This window comes from Platichthys flesus, chromosome 7, assembly GCF_949316205.1.
Source record: "Platichthys flesus chromosome 7, fPlaFle2.1, whole genome shotgun sequence".
NCBI classification, from domain to species: Eukaryota; Metazoa; Chordata; class Actinopteri; order Pleuronectiformes; family Pleuronectidae; genus Platichthys; species Platichthys flesus.
The window spans coordinates 14,064,291-14,080,911 of record NC_084951.1 but is presented as its reverse complement, the minus strand read 5'-3'; the positions used below and the strand labels follow the sequence as shown (position 1 = coordinate 14,080,911).

The following is a 16,621-nucleotide window of genomic DNA, read 5'->3' as shown; positions in this document are numbered from 1 at the left end:
TTTCAGTGAGGGAAATAGTTCCTCTTTAAAGTAAAATGTATCACTAGATCGTATTCAGTACAGCTTGTGTCACTGTGTCCTATGAGAGAGATTATAAATTGCATGAAAATAAAAGTAATTCATCTCCTTTATATTCTCATAACAGTGGATTATGTATTTAGAGATCATGAAAATGCCTCGCAATACAACTCAGAGGAACTGTAATCTAATAACCTCAACGAAGCAATGTCAAACTAAACGAGTACAGAACAAAATATTAAGGGAGAATATGTGTAAGTTCACTCTTCCCTTGAGGCTTAATTTATACATCCTGTTTTTTATTTTCCAATTTTAAATGTTAAAGCACATATAATAGCACAATATTACTGCTGACTTATTATTGACTTATATTATTGGAAAAGATTTTGACATAAAATGAAAAGACACAAGGTTCTTAATAATCCAGTCTGCTTGCACTTGTAAACTTGCATAGATGAAAAGAAAATAGAATGAAACACTATATTGATGCAGAGTAGCAAGAACTATTTTAAAATACATTCTTAGTTATACCTTTCTTGATTTAGCAGCCTTTTATGCATTGGATTGTAGTATTGTTTTATTAAAAGGTTTAACTGTGTTAGGTGACAGTACAAGGCTTTTTAAAATGTTCAGAGCATTAATTGACCTGAGCTAAATGTCTGATATTTAAAACGACGCCTTGTTTGTGGCAGCGTTCAGATCAACCAGAAGATGATGTGCTGAATGTTCCGTCTATAAGCTACTTTTTTCTCTGAGGAAACTGAGCACTCACTCCCCCCCCCACAGGCCCTGTCATTTGCAGGATGGCCAACAGGAGAACAGTGTTCTCAACACAACCTCACAGCAGATGTTTGCCCCAGTACAATCTGTACAAACGTCAAGTTGAATTCATTGCCATGTCCTGAGCTCAGCAGCCAGAACCTTGGGGATGAGTGTAATTATAAATACTTTGGTTCAAACACTAATTAAACCAGCTACAGGGGCCTGGTCCAGTTGGCAACAGCTGTCTGTTGTATGACAGAACAGCTTCCGTGTTTGATAAATGATATAACGTGTTTAGGCAGTAAAACCGCTGTTGGCTGATGGAGGCCCATCCAGCGTGTATCGATGTTCTTTTAGCAGACCACAGGCGATTTAGCAGGGCCCCAGTGTAGGCAAAATTCTTTTTCTAAGCTCAGTAGTTTGAAGCCCAGAGAGCCCGAGCTCCATCAATTGAGTTGTTTGGTTGGCTTCTTGTTGTGGTTTTTGGGGACTAACTTATCAGCAGAACGCACTGGATCGACCCTCCAGCAAAGAGGCACGGTTGCCATCCAATCTGCTTTCACTGACGAAAGCGCTTACAGCGGTAAAACATAAGTGCTGATTCTTCAGGATGTGCATCCCTGACCTGTGAAAGCATAGCTTATTCAGTCATTCTACAGCAGAAAGGTTCAGCTGTCTATTTAACTGCCTTTCACGTTCACCATGCACCACCAGCCAAGGTACTCTGACTACTCAGTTGCCATCGTCTGCCGCTGGGCTTAAGGGTGTCACTGTGTTGCCAGGTCTATTTTTGAGTCCACTACATGCCTGTGACTGATTCCTTGAATTTTTAACCTCTGGATTTAATTTCACAAATCCCCCTCGACAAATCAGTTTCTGCAATAGTAATAACACAATCTAAAAAACTACATCAGATTTATTTAGAAACTACAATTCAGAAAAAGAAATTTGGAATGTATTTCATGAAGCTGAATTTAAAGATGGCAACACTTTTATTTAGTTTTAAATGTATACAAAAATATACAAAAAAATGTTTGACCTTGTATTCTACTGGTAACTCAGGTTGCAGGGGTGTTCATCTATCTTTTTAACTAGACACTTGATGTGTAGTCAATATTTTAGTTAATTAGGATTTTCTTCATAAATTACTAAACTAGCTTCTTGCATCAAACTAACCTGCTGTATTTTATATGATGTGTTAAAGCATCATTTGCATCTTTTAGATATTTTAGATTCTTTAGTAAGAGTACTCTTACAGGATTTAAGGTAAATAAACATGACCCTTCTCACTCCACAATTTGTTAAATGGCCCTGAAGGCATCACAAGTATGCTTCTGACCCACCTAACCACATAAACATTTACAACGTTCCCTCCTACAGTTACAGTCAGGATGAGAAGGACAGAAAAGTCAAGCACCACTCACTGAAACAATACACTATACAACCTGTCACAGGCAATGAAGAATACCAAGTCCAGGGGTCGAGAACATACATAATTAAACCCCAGTTGGATATAGCTCAGTGCAACACATTCCCCCTTCACCTCACTGAAATGAGTCAGGAAGCAATCCTCCCTCCTCCGGCTGCAGACTGTGGAAGAAGCAGGAGGAGTACAGGTTCATGCTGCACTAATGGATGTTTACACAACTCACTATCAGCCACCAGAGCCCAGAAATCACATGCTCCCTCTGCTCTATGCTCCCCGGCTGTGACTAAACCGCCCTTATGTTTTTAGCTGAAATTTCTATTTGTCAAGAGATGTTTTTAGGAAGGTTTGTGGTCGGATAGGAGGTTGATTGTCCATTTTTATCCTCTGCTAGCTCTTTATTTCTCCCTCTCCGCTGTCCTCCACCCTCAACCCTCCCTCTCTTCCTCCCCCTCCTCAGCTCTCCCCTGTTCTCTCCTCTCTTCCCTGCTCTCTCCCCTGCTCTTGCCAGCAACGGCCTTAACCGTTTGGCTTCATGTCAAAGCAGGGGCCTTTTGTGGCTCTGTCACAAATCTGCCAGGAAAAACAGAAACCATCTGTTCAGGCCTGGGCCTGAGAGGGGATGAGGGCGTATATACATGAGTTTAGCCCTCGCCTTCAGCCCTGCCTGCGCACACAGGACCACCAAGCCCAGCAGAGGATCCTGCACTCCCACCCGCAATAATACTGCAGTCTACAGGGGTTTCATGGTTTGCCTTATTAAGTCTCAATCTTCACGAAAGGAGATAGAATGGCTCAAAACACAAGCCTGAGTATAAAACTAAATATGATCATTTCAGAGATAATTTTAAAATAAAATTGTAGTATCCAGAGAGGATCCAGTTTCATTTTTCACCTGATGACTTTAGTTTTTAAATCTACAGGCACTCACTGAGATTTGAATTTATATGAATATGCTTTTTATTTCGTATTAATACCCTATTGAGAGGCTTATTTTCGCTTGCTCTTAAATAAGAACAAATACTTATATACTTACCTCTCTGTCTGATCTAATACACTAAAGAGCACATAAATAAAAAATGCCTTCATGACAGATGAAACTGCAAAGGAAGCATTGCCATATGTAATTTTGAATTAAACATCCATACATGTTTGTTTGTAGACAACCACTTAAAGTGGTAGTAACTGAAATGGAAGCTTTGAGTGTCGTGATAGGAGGGTAAGCCCTTTCCTTGTCGGATAATCCACAGACCAGAAAGCTCCTGCAGATGGAAGCAGTCTAAAACTCCTTATAATACTGAGCTTATGTTGTCACTATCTCATGTTCTGCAGAGCGGCAGCACACTCTTTGCCGCTCTGCAGTGATTTACTTGACTGGGGGGAAATTATGGCACGGAGGCCAGGGCCAATGTAGATTTCTGTTTCAAGTAGTTCCATGTATTTTCTTCACTGGATCCAGGTTAACTGTTTGCAGATACAGATTCTCCGTCTTCTTTTTATGAAGAAATGGCCACATGACTTGTAATCCTCCAAAGGTCCACACAAACTAAACATACAATCAGGGAGAAGAAATGGAAGGTAATGTAAGTTGAGGTTTTGCTGCAGGCAAATGGTGCCTTTGATAGATAAAAGTACAAAGTCTATTTGAGGGAATGGACTTGCAGCATGTCGATTCAGAGGAACCAAATTTGACATGCAGGCAGACTCACAGAGGTAATCTGTCAATCTCCCCTTGACACCAATTTACAGCCTCTCTCTACCACAGCTGCACTTTACTACCAAGTATATCGAACTCCTCTCCACGTTTTATGTCCTTGCCTGTGATGTGTCACATCGGCCTTTCCTTTGTTTACACAACTCAATTGAAAATTTGCACGCATGGACTCTAAAAGCAGAATACACACAGCTCAGCCACATTAAATGCACTGACAGTGAATGACAATGATAATCTCTTTACAATGGCACCTATTAATAGGTGGAATAAAAGCTGGCAGCGTGATAGTTCACCTCTTGTTGGAAAAATGGTTGAGTGTAATGATCTGAGAGACTTGGACACCGGCCAAATTGGTATGGCTAAATGACTCAGTCAGAGCGTCTCCAATATGGCAGGTCTTGTGGAGTACTCCTAATATCCAGTGGTTAGAACCGACCAAAAGAGGAACAAGGAAGGACCACCTTGAGCTCGCAACCTGGTCATGGGTGCCTAACACTCATTGATGCATGTGTGGGGAAAAAAAGACTGGCCCATGTGGTCCAATCCCACAGAAGAGCTAGCAGAGCACAACTTGTTGAAAAAGTAAATTCAGTTATAATAGAGAGCTGTCAGAACACATGGTGCATCGCAGTTTACTCAGGTGCAGACTAGTCAAGCTGATCTGTCAACTGCAGGAAGTTTCTTCTATGGGCATCCAATGAAAACAAGTAGCCTGGTTTGATGAATCGTTCTTTTATGTTAACATCATGTGGACGGATGACACCAGGATACATGATGGGAAGAAGGAGAAGGAACATGACAATAGTTCCATGATATGTGGAATTCCCCATATCAAAATCCTTGAGCATCTGGGGGTTGTCAGATACATGCTGATTTGGTGACATTGGGGGGGCTACACATATTAGGCTGCTGGTTTTAATAGTATGCTTGATCATCGTATAACAAATCCATTTTTTACAGTTTTCATATATGAATGGACCCTTGTTTTTCCTCATGTTCTTACCAGAAATTACTTTTCAGCTCAACATACTTAACATATTTCCTTACATTTTTTTCGAGCTGGGTCTTTTGTTTTCCTCTTTCTAATTACCTCGAGCTGTACCAGCTCATCGCTGCACCTTAATATCCCCTTCAAAAGCCAAGTTAATGTTTTCATTGGCTCCAGCCTATTGTAGTGGTGCTTGACACAGTGTAAAGTGATGGAGAGGCAGGGTGACCTTTCCCTGTGTCTGCCAAGCTGTTGTTGAGGCTGTGTATGTGTCAGCCTGCAGCGAGCAGGCAGAGAGGCACTGCTGAGAACAGTCATTAAGCACAGAGCAAAGCCAGCGCTCAGCACCACTCAACACTTTTGATCTGCACATTTCAATTAGATTTCACATCAGGATGCCTGCCTTCCCTCAGTTAGCACCTGCGCCCCTACTTTCCCAACTGGCCAGCCAGCATGAAGAGGGAGGCACGCTCAGAAATGACTAAGAGGTTCTGTTACCACCTAAAATAGATGCACAAACACACAGCAACATTATTAGAGCTTTTGGCTGATATAATAATCATTACCTGCTCTGTTCTAGCATTGACCATAACAAGTTTTAGAAATTATGCTTCTTTACTTATAGTCCTACTAATTTGTCCAGGCTGAGCTCCTGCATGTGGATTCATCGCACCACTCCACATGTGCCCATTTACAGAAGTCTCGAGGTCTAAAAAACAACCTAGCAGAAGCTGTTTTGCTCAGGACAGATTAACACCTGAGCGGCGAATTTGCCATGACACAGTGCAGCACATTAATTTACCCTGAAATTTGAGGTTTCATTTTGCTCAGTCACCCTGAGTAAATCTTTCCAGCACTGCTTCTCTTGATAAGATGTAGTCCTACAGCCACTGGGAGATATGAATTTCCCCTAAGAGCCACATGAAGGGAGATCTTATTAAAGTGGTCTGAGCCGACTGCGTCAAGCTTTTTCTGCCAATCAAAGCAGCGATTGAGAAAGACTGGTTTGATCCTTAACATCAGTTACTCACACAATTTGGTGATAAAGAAACAAATTTGGATCATTCCCAAACTGTTAAACCAATCCTACTAGCCTCAAGTAGTTTTGTTTTGTATGAGATAAGAAATTTGAAATTAAAGCTGCTGTTTCCTTTATCTTTGCATTAATACCAGCCTATTAGACTTTGAAATTGCTGGATTTGTGACCATGTTGAGTCAGGAGCTTTTCATAACCATTAACAACAGTTCGACCATTTGATCAAATCCTTTTCCTGCCATTGTTTGTTTTGGTACATTTTGATAGAGGATTCTAAGCTGTTGCAGATAAGCTGTTAATGTCTTTTAGAGAGCAATGCGTTGACTAATTTATGTCAGGTTTCAATGCTGAAGCGCGCTAGGAAAACAATCAATAGCCATTAAACCCTGGGAGCTTTGTTGAACAGCAGTTATACAGACCTCAGACAGTGGATGGGTGCCCTTTGGGCTTTAAAGATTACAGGTGACTTACTGCTCACCCGACAGTCACACCGCACCTTCATGAATTTGTTATAGAGCCAGTGAGGACCACTTACAACTGAGAGTTCATGGTGAGGGGGGAAAAGTGCAAAGCCCCAAGGAAAACTGGATGATTGTCCCTGACTCCTTTCGCCAAATTTCAAGACTTGTGTATTATGAGTGAGGCCAGAAAGCAGCAGTTAACATGCACAGGCTGCCTCAGCAAAGTGCCTTCTGATCCATGATTGCACGTGTTAATGTTTCAGTTGGGTATTGATTTCCTGGCACCCTTTTGTACACAGGATTTATCCGCCTCGCTCACTGGCAAGCGCACCCCTCCGAATGTTTGATTAAAGTTCAATTGACTCTTTCAGTGTAGGGGCGAGGAGCCATTTCACTCCCTATTTGTAGCGCCAAAGCTCTGCCTGACATGTTCTTTTGTTCCCATTCAAGCTCCTGCCACCCAGGCAGCCACCAATGCACTGATCCTAATATCCCTGCATTCAGTGAGCCTCCTCGCCTAATCCTTGGACAGACAGGGCCACAGCAAAAACATGCCCAGCCAGCAACAAATCCTGGCGTGGATTGACCCGCTCCATGGCGTTTCACTATGAGATTCTATGCTGACTGCTTATGTGCATTCCACGTATTTTCTTCAACCTATCCGCAGATATGTCCTAGTGACAATTTTTCAACAATTTTGACGAATAGTCCTAATGGCATTTTAAATCAGTTACCTTTTTATTCCTCTGGCACTCAGTTTACTGCAAGGGATGTAGCGTGATCTGTGATTTTCGTCAATCTGTCTGGAATTTTTATATCACAAGAACTTCAAGAAATATTGCATTTTGATTTTCGGGATTTCATGAGAGAAATATTTTGATGCATGACTGTTGTCATGTGCGTTGTGGATGCCAAGGGGACGAGGCGTCTCCTGATGCCTTCGCCTCATTACAAATATGTGTGGTTGTTTTCTTGTTATATATTTTTCTTGTTTTAACAGCGTTTATTTCATGTTTCATTCCAGGGAGAGCTAATTACCTTCTACTACTATTGGAAGAAGACCCCAGAAGCAGCCAGTTGTCGAGCCCACCGCAGACACCGCCGCCAGCCCGTCTTTCGCCGCATCAAGACACGAACTGCTTCAACTCCTGTCAACACTCCCTCACGTCCTCCCTCCAGCGAGTTCTGTAAGTACATTTGACCCGTTGAATGGCAGCTGAGGGGAGAGGGGGAGACGATACCTGATATCCTCTGCTGTTAGAGCGATGTGTAGTAAGTGTTCTTCTTTGTCTCTCTTCCAGTGGACCTCAGCTCAGCCAGTGAAGATGACTTTGACAGCGAAGACAGCGGAGAGGAGCTGAAGGGCTACGCCTGCCGCCACTGTTTCACTACCAGTAAGACACTATGTTTCTTTCACAGCCGCTCACACTCGTCATACGAACTTGCTTGGTTATTCCTGTCCTTATCGGGATCAGTGTGAGCCTGCTCAATGCGGTGCTCTGTGACAGATGGCCATGAGAGGATGTCAGGACTAATTTGATCAAATTAGACATGAGCCCAAAGCTTGTTCACTCTCTCCACATCATTATCCTTCCCCTCTTCCCACACAGCTGGCTCCCAGTGCCAGGCACCCATCTGATCACACTTAGGTTACTGCCATAACAACAGGGGTGGCTAACAACTTCTGCTTTATAGAGTTAACCTATACAGACCTCATTAGTACATTAATGTAAATAAAGTGGGAAGTTACATCATCCTTGATTCAGCTCCTCCATGAAAATGTATTTATTTTATTAGATTATTATGATTATATTCATAGACTACAAAGTTAGTTAGGACATTATCTGTGTTTGATAATGTTACTGCATTTGCAAGATCATTTTTGTGTGTTGTTTGTTCTTATGACCACTTGTGAGCGATTCTGTTTCACAACTGTAAATGGCTTTCCTCAGCCTCCAAGGACTGGCACCACGGGGGCCGGGAGAACATCTTGCTGTGCACAGACTGCCGTATTCACTTCAAGAAGTACGGTGAGCTGCCCCCCATCGAGAAGCCTGTGGACCCGCCACCATTTATGTTCAAACCTGTCAAAGAGGAAGAGGATGGACTCAGCGGGAAGCATAGCATGAGGACCCGACGGAACCGAGGCTCGGTGCGCACACTCTCTATCTCTATTTTCACCTTCAAAAAACTATAATCTCAGAGCTGTCCCTGGAGAAAAACAGAGCCAGGCTACAATGCAGTAGCTCGTCGTCTCTAGAGTACAGGGACATCACTGACATGTCATGTTAAGATTTATAAAATGATTAATATAACTGATGATTTATGTTGACTGTGTTTGCTTTCAATAGATGTCAACACTACGCAGTGGTCGTAAGAAGCAGACAGCTAGTCCCGATGGCCGAGCCTCCCCTACTAATGAGGATTTGCGCTCCAGCGGACGTACCTCACCCAGCGCAGCAAGTACCGACAGCACTGACAGCAAGACAGACTCAATGAAGAAGCCAAGCAAGGTAAACACAACCTAGACTCTCATTATGCACTTATCTGTGTGGAATGTAGCCTAATGGTTTTGATGCTCCACAGAAGATTAAAGAGGAGCCTCCTTCACCTATGAAAAGTGCCAAACGGCCGCGAGAGAAGGGAGCGTCGGACACAGAGGAGTCAGATAGAACCATTGCCAAAAAGTCCAAGACACAAGTGAGTCTTTGGTCTTTGTATTGTCTCTCGTGTTTTAATGGATTGCATAGACCTCAAGTCTTCACGCTTAACTTTGTCTCTCTTCTGTCCCTAAGGAGCTCAGTCGACCAGACTCACCCTCAGAGTTCGAGGGTGAAGGCGAGGGAGAGGGCGAGAGCTCTGATGGGCGCAGCATCAATGAGGAGCTTAGTAGCGATCCTAAGGACATTGACCAGGACAACCGGAGCTCCTCCCCGAGCATCCCCAGCCCTCGCGATAATGAGAGCGACTCCGACTCCTCTGCCCAGCAGCAGCAGCTCCTGCAGAGCCAGCACCCTCCAGTCATTCTGTGTCAGCCAGGCACCTCAGCAGCCTCCTCGGCACCTCCTCCACCTGCAGCCTCAGCCCCCTCCCTGCCCCCACAGCTTTCCCCCACAGCGGCCTCCATCTCTCTACCTCCCCAGATCCTGCCCCAGCCAAGCCCGATGTCTCTTATCCAGTCAGGAGCGTCCCTTCATCCTCCAAGGCTTCCCTCTCCACATTCACCTCTGACTCAGGCTCCGCCTCCTGGCCCCCAAGTCCCACCTCAGTCATTACCCAGCTCGCACCATGGGCCTATGCCTCTCATGCCGCATCCACTGCAGCCTGGTCCCTCACACATGCCTCACCCTCATTCCATGCCGCCTCAGGGCTTCCCTATAGGTCAGTCTCAGGTCCCACCCCTACCAATCTCTGGCCAATCACAGCAGAGGTCGCACACCCCTCCTTCCCAGTCGCAGTCATCAGCTCAGAGTGGAGGGCAGCCTCCCAGAGAGCAGCCCCTGCCCCCTGCCCCTTTATCCATGCCTCACATCAAGCCCCCACCAACCACACCCATCCCTCAGGTACCCAACCCACAGTCCCACAAACATCCACCTCATGTGTCTGCGCCTCCATTTCCTCAGATGCCTTCAAACCTGCCTCCACCACCTGCCCTCAAGCCACTCAGCTCTTTGTCCACCCACCACCCTCCATCAGCACACCCACCTCCCCTACAGCTCATGCCTCAGGGGCAGCAACTTCTGCCTCCCCCAGCCCAGCCTCCAGTTCTCACCCAGTCCCAGAGCCTCCCACCCTCCGCCAGCCACCAGCCTCCTCCAGCCCCTCCACTGCCGCCCTCCGCAGCAGCCTCACACCCCAACGGGCCGCCTCAGCCGCCATTCTCATCCCATCCTTTCAATACAGTTCTACCTCCAACCGGCCCTCCGTCATCATCATCGTCATCATCATCATCAAACTCTATGCCTGGCCTACAGCCTCCATCTTCCTCCGCTCCATCGTCCTCCATCTCCATGCCGCTGCCTGCCTCAGTCACTTGTGCCGGCCCGGGCCCAGCGCTCCCACCAGTACACATCAAAGAGGAGCCTTTAGATGAGATGGAAGAGCCCGAGAGCCCCCCACCCCCACAGAGAAGCCCCTCCCCAGAGCCTACTGTCGTCAATATACCCAGCCATGCCAGCCAGTCAGCACGGTATGTCTACAAACGACCCCAACACATCTTAAAAGACAAAAACATACACCTGCGCAAGCTGCTATTTATCAGTTGTCTGTTGAGCTACTTACTGTCTTGTCTGGGGATGCTGATTAGCTCTCAGACACAAGGAACAACAAAGCGCCTCTGCCTTCAGGTTTTAAGACTTTGATGTAGGCACAAAATCAAATGTCCTTAGCAAAACAGCATCCAAGGCCACAATTAGCTTTGAGCTCTGAGTGGCCGATGGCTAGGAATTATCAGGGATTGAGAGCAGGGAAATGAATTATAGTGAACTATGGCATCAGAATATGAGTATCTGTAGTTGCCTTGTGGTTAAGTGGTTCTGAGACTTCCAATGAATAGCAATGAGCATTTTAATGTGTACTTTGTATGTGAAGCTAAGGGAGTTTCTTTCCTTTAAATAATGGACCAATGTGAGCGAATACAATATTTATTTTCATCAATTTGACATTAACCTGCCATGAGTCATGCAGAGGTTAAGGTCAGTTTTTCATGGTAAATGTGTTAATATAGATTTTTTTTCCCCTGTCGTGTCCACAGGTTCTACAAGCACCTGGACCGAGGTTACAACTCGTGTGCGAGGACAGATTACTACTTCACTCCCCTGGCTTCATCTAAACTGGCCAAAAAACGAGAGGACGCTCTGGAGAAAGCCAAGAGGGAAGTAGAACAGAAAGCAAGAGAGGAGAAGGAGCGGGAGAGGGAAAAAGAGCGAGAACGAGAGCGGGAACGGGATAGGGAAGCGGAGCGTGCTGCGGTGAGTGATTTGGTCTGTCTCACTTTTATTTGGCAGTGATTGTATTGTTTTTATGCCTCTAAACATTTGTTTGTGTCGTCACAGAAAGCCTCAAGTTCCTCTCATGAAGCCAGGATGTGTGAACAACAGATGATGGGCCCCGCCCACATGCGGCAACACTACGAAGGCCCCCCCACTACGATTGCAGCTGTGCCTCCATACATCGGCCCTGATACCCCCGCCTTGCGCACCCTCAGCGAGTACGCCAGACCCCACGTCATGTCCCCCACCAATCGAAACCACCCCTTCTTTGTGTCCCTCAACCCGGCAGACCAGTTGCTGGCCTATCACATGCCCAGCTTGTACAACGCTGACCCTGGCATGCGGGAGCGCGAGCTTCGAGAGCGGGAGATGCGTGAGAGGGAGATCCGCGAGAGGGAGCTGAGGGAAAGGATGAAGCCAGGTTTCGAGGTTAAGCCTCCAGAGATGGACACACTCCACCAATCTACAAACCCCATGGAGCACTTTGCCCGACATGGGGCCATCACGTTGCCCCCCATGGCCGGCCCTCACCCATTCGCCTCCTTCCATCCAGGCCTGAACCCATTAGAGCGAGAGCGGTTAGCCCTCGGCGGCCCCCAAATGCGGTCAGAAATGAGCTACCCAGAGAGGTTGGCTGCAGAGAGACTCCATGCTGAGAGGATGGCCACAGTGGCCAACGACCCCATCGCCCGTCTACAGATGTTCAACGTTACGCCGCACCACCACCAGCACTCGCATATTCACTCCCATCTACACCTCCACCAGCAAGATCCTCTTCACCAAGGTAAAAGAAAGCCCTGCTTAGCTAACTGACTGTCTCTGTTAACATTAGAACACATTTGAGTAGTTACATTAAAAACAGTGTCCATTTGGAGAAACTAAATGCTCCTATTTATCATTTGAGTAGTAGTTGTATGCCCTCATATTATTGAACAACGATATTCCTGTTAATAGATTTTAAATATGACGACCGATAAATCCATCTGAAACTAGTCAGTACAACAACGTCTTTTATACCTTTGCTGACATTATCACCCTGTGTTTGAACTTTCATGTTTTTCTGTAATTGTAAATTAGTCTATGAAACTTTATCTTAACTGTCTTAATGTTTTATTGTTTGAGTCATGTTATTGTGAAATATTGTGTATTTATAGATTTTGATATGAAAAGGTTGTTGATGATAACAAAGCTAAGCAAACGAGCTGTAAATGAGCTGCTGGTTAATTTTTTATATAATCACTTGATTTAATTTCACTTTAAATTGAACAGTTGTAACCTATTTATGATAAATACTGCTTGATGCACACATTTAAGAATACAAGGTCCTCCTATTTAAACTTATAACATTATTAACTAAAACATTTCAGTATGGAAGACTCTGGATAAAACTAAAACAAATGCCAGTCACATGTTTTTAATCAGAGTGAGTAGAGGTATACTTGTTAAAAAGACTTAGTATAGAAGAGAGCGAACAGGAGAATAGGGCACAGTAAACTCTAAGATGATGATGATGTAAAGCAAACGCTGAAATCAGCTGAATATAGCTGAGCAGGTAAAAAATGATGTCATGAGAAAGTCAAGTAGATCAACTTAACCTCCACTCTCTGTAGTTTTTACCGTATGACGCGAAACACCACCTTATATTTTATTCTCTGCGCTCTCGCACTGACATATGAGAACAAGTTATATCTAAAGTTTCTGATAGAGGCAACAGATGCTGCTCAGTTGATAAATATAAGTACAGTGGTCCCTGAGCTCTTTGGCTCAACCTTGAGAGTAGTAATATAATATGAAGCTGTGTATCCCTAATGTCTGTTGCATGAATTGTCAATGAGTGCACCTTGAACCCTACGATGCTGATGGCCCGAAGGTGGGGGGGAATGTCTTGTCTGTCCGTCAGGTTCTGGGGGCCACCCCCTGGGAGTGGACCCCCTGGGAGGCGGACCCCACCTCGCCCGCTTCCCTTACCCGCCCGGCGCCATCCCCAACGCGCTCCTCGGCCAGCCTCACGAACACGAGATGCTGCGCCACCCAGTCTTCGGTAGGTTCTCGGCCAATATCAGCTCATTGTGACAAGAAAATAATATCTGATCGATCAGTCTCCCCTCTGCTACGTTTCCTGATCAGATCTTTTGTTTGTCCCCTCCTCCAGGTACGCCATACCCCCGGGAACTACAAGGAGGTCTGCCGCCGCAAATGTCCGCAGCCCACCAGCTGCAGGCCATGCATGCACAGTCAGCGGAGCTCCAGAGGCTGGCCATGGAGCAGCAGTGGCTCCACGGACACCATCACATGCACGGAGGACCACTGCCTGGCCAGGAGGACTACTACAGGTCAGATGAGACTCATTAAGATAAAGATAAAGTTGCTGTACCTTTGTTTTGTTTTTTTCGATTATTAATATTCAACGTGGTTTGTGTTTCAGTCGGCTGAAAAAGGAGAGCGACAAGCAGCTGTAACAGCCGAGGGAGGCGGCGACACACGGGTGCAGGACACAGGAAGTTGTTACCGAGCGGTCTGGCAGAGTCTCTCCAGACTCCCCTTGACACATTCAGTTTGGAAGAACAGAAAAAGGACAAGTGGATCGTCTGAGAATTCCCCTGATATTTTGGTTTCTGTTCTTGTCAAGGACTTTTTTTTAATTATGATTTTTCAAGACATTGACTTTCTTTGGTATATAGCCAGTAGTGACAACGTCCTCAAGACTCCTGCATGACAAGCTTCCCTGACGTTTTTTGTAGGTGCTAGAACAAGACACTGTGCTTATCAACAAAAAAAAGACAACACCGGTCAGGCCGTTTATTGAAAAATAACAAGTGCTATCTTAAATTCAACATTTATTTTAATACATTGTTGGAGGTTTTTCATAATTTTAAGAAAAGCTACAGCATGGCGTTTTTTGAGTCTGTAAATAGTATATATAAACATATAATTATTATTATAATTATTATTATTACTAGGTGTGGACTCCAAACCAAGTCGTTTCAACCTCCAATATAGTTGTTTTGAAGCATTATCCCTTGTTTCAGAGGGGAGCACAATGGCATTATATGAGCAGTTTCGGAGAGAGTTGCCGTTCAGTTGAGACGTTCCTCTGACATCACTGTGTTAGATCTAGATCCGCACACACGGTGTAAACCATAAACCCCACGCAGCCACCGCGCCCATGCACCACACACACCTTTGACACGCCGCGGGTTGTCAGAATGTGCAAACTCAATTCGTTGAGTTAAAAATGATGTGAGACACTTGAAGAGGTGACGCGGTCGTCGCAGAGGCTTCTGTGGAGTGCACGCCGGAGCCGGAGTTTAAAAAGAAAAAAAAAACAAAGCTTGCACTGAAAGAGTTTCCTTGAGCCCCACTCGATTGGTTTTAGTCCTTTTCTTTAAACATCAATATTTAAGTCAACAACGTGGATTGATGCTTCCACGACTTTGTTGTTTTTACAGAGAATGGTTTTAATAATGTGGACATCAGTAACATTAGGCTGAAATTAAGACATTTTCCTTTAAATGAATTGGACTTGAATTTTAACGGTGTTCGCTATGACCAGAGCCTAACAGGACTTTAGGATTGTTTTTTAAACGTGTGAATGGTTGTGAGTCGGTGCTCGTTTTGTGTTTTGGTGCTTCACCTGGTCCAGTCGTCCATGTTTGTTGCAGGGCTCATGTCAGAGGAAGCGGTCCTCCAGCGCTATGGGCTGTAATAACATTCACTCTGACACAAGAAGGGTCCTGCTGACACACGACCACCAGCAGGTAGACAGTTGACGAGTGTGTGTACGTGTGTGTGTTTGAGAGAGAGAGAAAGAGAGTGAGTGTGTGCATGTTGTCCTCACTATGTTTTCATATGCCTTGGTTCCTGAGGGATACACACATTCTCCTGTGTGTTTATGTGCCACTGACTGTTACCAGTATTGTTGACGCGTCATATCAGTGCACATGAGCCCAACTTCATTACTATTTTTTTATCCAAGACATATTTTCTGCATTTGTTCTGTGCACTAAGACTGTTTAAACTGTCATGACACTTAGAAAACTGTGGCTTTTATTGTTTATTTTAACCAAATGAAGAAACTGTACGTGCATTTAAAATGATCATATCTTCTCTCGAAGCAGTATGATTTACATTTGAACGGTTTGAAACATCATTGAACTCATTCCCCCTTTTTAAAGATAAAAAAACAAACATCTTCAAAGCCCTGACAACAACCTGTCACTCTGTCTTGCCATCTCCCATGGACTCCTGTCTCTCTTCTGACGATGTACTCCTCATCATCATCTTCGCCATCATCATTATCATCATCATCCTTTGCCTCGTTTCCTGATAATTCCCTCGCCTTTTACTCCCCACTTTTTGTGTCTCCAAAACCTTTGATGTTAAGTGTTGTCAATGGTTTAGCTTCTTGTTTCAAAGCGGCAATAGCAGAATGTAAATTCTGACTGCTAAGATTTATATATATACTGGTATCTTGAAGCTTATTGTATATATGAGTAGTCGCCATGGGATGACACAATGTAAACAAAAAGTAGAAATAATAAGAAAAATTGTGAGTCCTGTGTTCTCTCCATTTGAGTATTTTGTAATTTTTTTGAAAAATTTGTGGAATTAAAATAAACGACTAAGTTACACCACAACCTGCACCTTCATGTTGGTTTTTCTTGTGCTGTCTGATTCGTGACTGAATCATTTATTTCTCTGTAAACAAAGATGTTTGTGTGTTGAGTTGGAGCAGAATCCCAGGAGCTATGAGACAATCCTGTTTTGAGGGCAAATCCTTAAGATCGCTCGCTGCTCATTGACTGAGCGGCTAAGACAGAAAGGAGAAACTATGTTTCTACATTTGTGTAAAAGTGAGTCTCCGGCTGAGCAGAATGACTGTTCTGATAACACTCGTGTCCCACATTTGCTCTTGAATAATAGAATTTGTGCTTGACGGGAGAAATGTGTTCGAGAACAGATCAAACATTGCTGTTCGATTCCTTTTTCCCCCCCTGACTTCCATCTTCTCAGCTTCACAAACAGTGAGCTTGGAGAGATGAGCCCAGCAGCAGGTAGTGAATCTCAGGGCTGAATATTGCTCTGCTGTGGTATAATAACATCAAAGCCAGACTAAGCCAGAAGGAACACCTACTCAGGCTGAGATGCTTTGCTATCAGCGGGGCCGGGGCTGTCATTTCATCCTGCGTGTGTGGGGGAATGATAGACCTGGCAATCTGTGATGG

General features: G+C 44.6%; 1 protein-coding gene across 4 annotated transcripts in view; it reads left to right on the top strand.

The window, feature by feature from the left end:
• The window catches only part of rerea (arginine-glutamic acid dipeptide (RE) repeats a), a 121,407-nt gene extending 105,374 nt beyond the window's left edge, over positions 1 to 16,033 (top strand). For 3 of the 4 annotated variants that reach the window (XM_062391789.1, XM_062391791.1, XM_062391792.1), the window contains 11 exons: positions 7,430 to 7,592; positions 7,707 to 7,799; positions 8,358 to 8,557; positions 8,757 to 8,918; positions 8,992 to 9,105; positions 9,201 to 10,594; positions 11,159 to 11,375; positions 11,460 to 12,180; positions 13,267 to 13,437; positions 13,549 to 13,729; positions 13,822 to 16,033. In XM_062391789.1, the coding sequence (XP_062247773.1) occupies positions 7,430 to 7,592; positions 7,707 to 7,799; positions 8,358 to 8,557; positions 8,757 to 8,918; positions 8,992 to 9,105; positions 9,201 to 10,594; positions 11,159 to 11,375; positions 11,460 to 12,180; positions 13,267 to 13,437; positions 13,549 to 13,729; positions 13,822 to 13,855 (3,450 nt within the window). In that variant the 3' untranslated portion in view covers positions 13,856 to 16,033. The remainder of the gene's footprint in view (positions 1 to 7,429; positions 7,593 to 7,706; positions 7,800 to 8,357; positions 8,558 to 8,756; positions 8,919 to 8,991; positions 9,106 to 9,200; positions 10,595 to 11,158; positions 11,376 to 11,459; positions 12,181 to 13,266; positions 13,438 to 13,548; positions 13,730 to 13,821) is intronic. The other variant, XM_062391790.1, reaches the window with a different exon arrangement.
• The last annotated feature ends 588 nt before the right edge of the window (positions 16,034 to 16,621 follow it).